The sequence below is a fragment of the Octodon degus genome, unplaced genomic scaffold (assembly GCF_000260255.1).
Source record: "Octodon degus isolate 3935 unplaced genomic scaffold, OctDeg1.0 scaffold00107, whole genome shotgun sequence".
Taxonomy (NCBI): Eukaryota; Metazoa; Chordata; class Mammalia; order Rodentia; family Octodontidae; genus Octodon; species Octodon degus.
In genome coordinates this window covers 9,143,890-9,148,362 of record NW_004524683.1, presented here as the reverse complement: position 1 = coordinate 9,148,362, position 4,473 = coordinate 9,143,890, and the positions used below count along the sequence as shown (strand labels likewise).

General features: G+C 38.2%; 1 protein-coding gene across 3 annotated transcripts in view; it reads right to left on the bottom strand.

The window, feature by feature from the left end:
• The window catches only part of Eif2b3 (eukaryotic translation initiation factor 2B subunit gamma), a 152,925-nt gene that overhangs the window by 83,828 nt on the left and 64,624 nt on the right, over positions 1-4,473 (bottom strand). For all 3 annotated transcript variants that reach the window (XM_004639198.1, XM_004639199.2, XM_023724243.1), the window contains exon 5: positions 1,287-1,398. In XM_004639198.1, the coding sequence (XP_004639255.1) occupies positions 1,287-1,398 (112 nt within the window). The remainder of the gene's footprint in view (positions 1-1,286; positions 1,399-4,473) is intronic.

The window sequence follows — 4,473 nt, the reverse complement described above, 5'->3', positions numbered from 1 at the left end:
CAGGCAAATGCTTATTCTACTGAGCTATTTCCCCAGCCCCCGGCAGCCTTGTATTAAAAAGAGGTTCTCAATAAGATAGCACTACACACCTTTTAAAATAGTTATTACAAAAACAAAAACAAAACAAAAAACCCCTAAAACTGGAATCCTTGTATACTGTTTGTGAGATTGTAAAGTAATACAACTGTTATGGAAAAAGAGATTCTTCAAAAAATTAAAAACAGGGCTAGGGGTATAGCACAATGGTAGAGTGATTGCCCAACATGAGTCAAGTCCTGGGTTCAATCTCACTTCTGGGTACATACCCAAAAGAACCGAAAGCAAGGTCTAGAGGAGAGAGCTGCACACCCACGTTTAGAGCAGCACTATATACAGTAGCCAAGAAGTCAAAGTAACACAAATGCCTACCAGGGGAGGAGGGGATGAACAAAATGTAATATACACATATAATGGAATATTATACAGCATTAAAGAGGAGAAAATCTTGTCCTCTGGTATATAATATGATGAACCTTATAGACATTATATAAAATGAAATAGTTATGGAAAAATAAATTTACGATTTCACATATATAAAATATCTAAAGTATTCAAATTAACAGAACAAAGTAGAATTCTTAACAGGGCCTCACGGGAGTAGGGAAAGAGGAATGGTTTAATGGGATAAAGTTTCACATTTGTAAGATGAAAAATTTCTAGAGATCTGTTTCCCAATTATGCGAACATACTTTTTTTTTTTTTTTTTTTGGTGGAACCGGGGATTGAACTCAGGCCCTTGTGCTTGCCAGGGAAGCGCTTATTCCACTGAGCCATCTCCCTGGCCCCATGAGCATATTTAATATTAATAAACTTCACTTAAAAATAGACAAGACAGCTAAGTTTTATGTTATGTACTTTTTGCCATATTTTTTTCTTTTTAAAAGGTCTACACCAAGGTCAGAAAGACAGTGCTATATTTTCTGCATAGTTGCTTTGCCCTATTCCTATAAAGAGTTGCCTCTACCTTGGCAAGAAAGTATGTTGAGCCGGGGTATCGCTCAGTGGCACAGAGCCTGCCTGGCAAATGCAGAGTCCTGAGCTCTATTGCTAGTATATTAAAAAAAAAGATAGGGGAAAGCCATTTGTGCAGTGTAGAAAAGCCTTCATCCTACCTCATGGAAGAAACACATACTTTTGTTAATTTCATACAGTATAATCTAGTTTTTATTCCCTCTTTTTCATGGTGGGTGGTTTTATTTTGTGTTAAGACAAAAAGAACTGCCAAGAAGAAAATCCCTAGGGCTTACTTCTGCAGGATGGATCCCTTAATGACCAGCTCTTCATCCAAGTCTGCTTCATTAGCCATGAAAAGTAGCCTTTTTCCTGTGCTGTCCACTCCAATGAAGTCACGCTGCTCCACTGAATCACACAAAAGAAAGAAAATCAAATCAAGCCATTTGCTCTACCTGCATGACCAAGTAGGGGACAGGGTGCTCTAGGAACCAAACTGCGACTGAGATGGGAGAAAAGCCATGATGAGCGCTATGCATATGTACCACAGTGTTCACATGAGCAGTCAAAACATTTTATTGTTGTAAAAGATACTGTTAGGTTAATTGGTAAAGTTTGAATAAGGTATGCAGATTAAAGTACCAACATAATTTTCTTTCTACCAATTATAACCTAGGTCATAATGATCTAAGTGTGTTCATTAGGACAATGGAAATATTTAAGGTTATCCATACTGACCAACATCACCTAGATATTCACTATGTACTGTTATGCTACTATGTATGAAACATTTTTTAAAAGTGCATATTTTACTACTTACAGTTACGTGGTAGAAAATGATCTCATACATTCCCATTTATTACTTATTTTCTGTGTTTTTCCTCCCAACCAAATTATAAGTTCCTAAAGTGTTTTCTGTAACATCTAGTAGAGTGTTGGACATGTAATAATGTGCTACTAATATCTATATGGTGTCTGTGATGGCTTGTGTGTAGATGTGCCCCCAAAGCCTCATGAAGTCATAGGTGGGGCTTTTCAGAGCTGGCTGGACCTAGAGTGCATGATGTTTGGGTTCAGTCTGTGAGGCTGGGATGAAGGGTGTGTAATTACTAAATTAGTTCACTCACTGGTCTGGTACAGTTCTAGGTGTGGATAATGGGAAACTGCTTCCAGGTAGTGAGTGCTACCTAACTTAAGGGTGCAGAGCCTCACTAGAATAGCTATGATTTAAGGGACAGAAAGAGGGTTGCTGTCCTTGCTTGCTGCTTCACTACTTTGTGGCCATCTGCTGATCATGCCTGTTTCTCTTCTGTGCTCCCCTTTGCCTTGCCACCCTGCCTTGGAGCCAGCCAATTATGGACTAGAGCCTAGCCAACTTATGAGCTGAAATAAACCTTTCCTCCTTTAACTTTGGGCTTTCAGTATTTCATCTCAGCAAGAAGAAAAGTATCAAAGACAGTTTCTGTATCTTGGAAAGGTAATGATTAAAAAAAAAAAAAAAAAAAAAACAGGCTGGGGCAGGAGGATTCTCATGAGTTCCAGGCCAGCATAAACTGTATAAGTGAGTTCAAGGCCAGCTTACAATGATTAAGAATGTTTTTGAAGCCAGATTACCTAGACATAAATCCCAGATCATCAACTGACATGTTATATCACAATAAGTTATTTAACCTCTCTGTGCTGTTTCATCTGAAAAAATGAGGATAGAAGTTTCTACCTCCCAGCATTCTTGAACCCGTAAGCTCAAGTGATCCTCTGGCTTCAGCCTCTAGAGTAGCTGGGAATACAGGTGTGTGTCACCTTGGCTGTCTGAAATGAATTAATATTTACAAAGAATTTCTAATAGTGTTACTAACTAAAATATCAAATGTTAAAATAAAAATATCCAAATATCTGTTTTCATTTAATTCACACAACAAACAAAGCAATACTTTAACATATTTTTACAAAGAAACTGAAAATCTAGCTCTTGGAAAAATGTAATTTATCATATTGCGTTAAGTTTTCTGCCTCTTATTGAAAGACAATAGCTACTGTACAATTGAGCTTGCTCTACTATCAGCTAGAAGAAAATGTATTATTTAAGTATATAATATGGTTATCTCAGGAGACTGATTGCATTAAAAAAATATCAAGTAGGGCTGGTGAGATGGCTCAGTGGTCTAAAGCACCTACTTAGAACAAGCTTAGCTAAAGCACAGGGACTGCGGTTCAATCCCCCAGCACCACATGCCAGTCAGCCCCGCCCCCTGGTGGGCTGAGCTGGCCGCACACACACACATAAATAAATAAATAAATAAAAAAATTAAAAAAAAATAAAAAAATATCAAGTAGATGGTTGATGATTGGTCAATTTACTTTTTAAAAAAAATGTATTTAGTACATGGTCTGCAGGGTCTACAGTGTCTCACTACACAGATAGGACTCAGTGAGCCTCCTGTTTTCAGCTTCCCAAGCGCTGAGATTACAGGTGCGCACCACCATGCCCAGGTCTTGGCATGCCCTGTGAGTGGGGCAAGCAAGGCACGTTGGGGATTGAGCCCTGGTCCCTGTGCTTTGCCTAAGCATGTGCTTTAGTCCACTGAGTCATCTGGCTGGCCTTTGGTCATTTTATACATAGTGTTTGAACCTGAATAGGGGAAAAAAGTTATATCTTCTTCCCTCCCTCTTAAACAAAATTAGTAAAATTCAAAGAAGGAAAAACAAATATACTGTACTGCCAACTTGAAACTAAATTTTGCAGAGAATTACAATTGCCACACAGCAGCGTTGGTACATATCAATTCATCTGTTACATAAAAAGGTGTGGAAACTTTACAATATGTCAAGGCCACAAAGGTCTGATTGTTACTAATCTTTAAAAAAAAAACAAAAACAGCAATTAACCACTAGGAAGAATGTATGCAATGTGTTAATTATTGAAACTGTCCTACCAATTTGTTTGGAAACTGTCTCATTGCTATTTGTTTCTCAATAAAATTATGGGGAAAAAAAAGAAAAGAAAAAACAGAGACAAAGCTTTTATAAATAAGCAGTGGGGGGCTGGTGAGATGGCTCAGTGGTCTAAAGCACCTACTTAGAACAAGCTTAGCAAAGCACAGGGACCGGGATTCAATTCCCCAGCACCACATGCCAGCCAGCCCCACCCCCTGGTGGGCTGAGCTGGCCACACACACGCACGCACACACACAAATAAATAAAAAAATAAGCAGTGGAAGAGGGATTGAAGGGAGGATAAGGAAGGGAGAAAAATAATAAAATTATGTACAAGTAAAAAAAAACAAAACATTCATCTGTATCTCCTTTTTTTGTTTACTTCCGTTATTTGAATATTATAGGTGTGTGAAATCAGCAAAATATTCTGAAAGAGTACAGTAGTCCATAATAGTATTGGGTGTTCTGCTTCACTGGCAATGTCAGAAATTGTTGACCTGAGTCCCCTACAGCTCAACGTAACACCATGGCTTTACTTCTTATACTTCG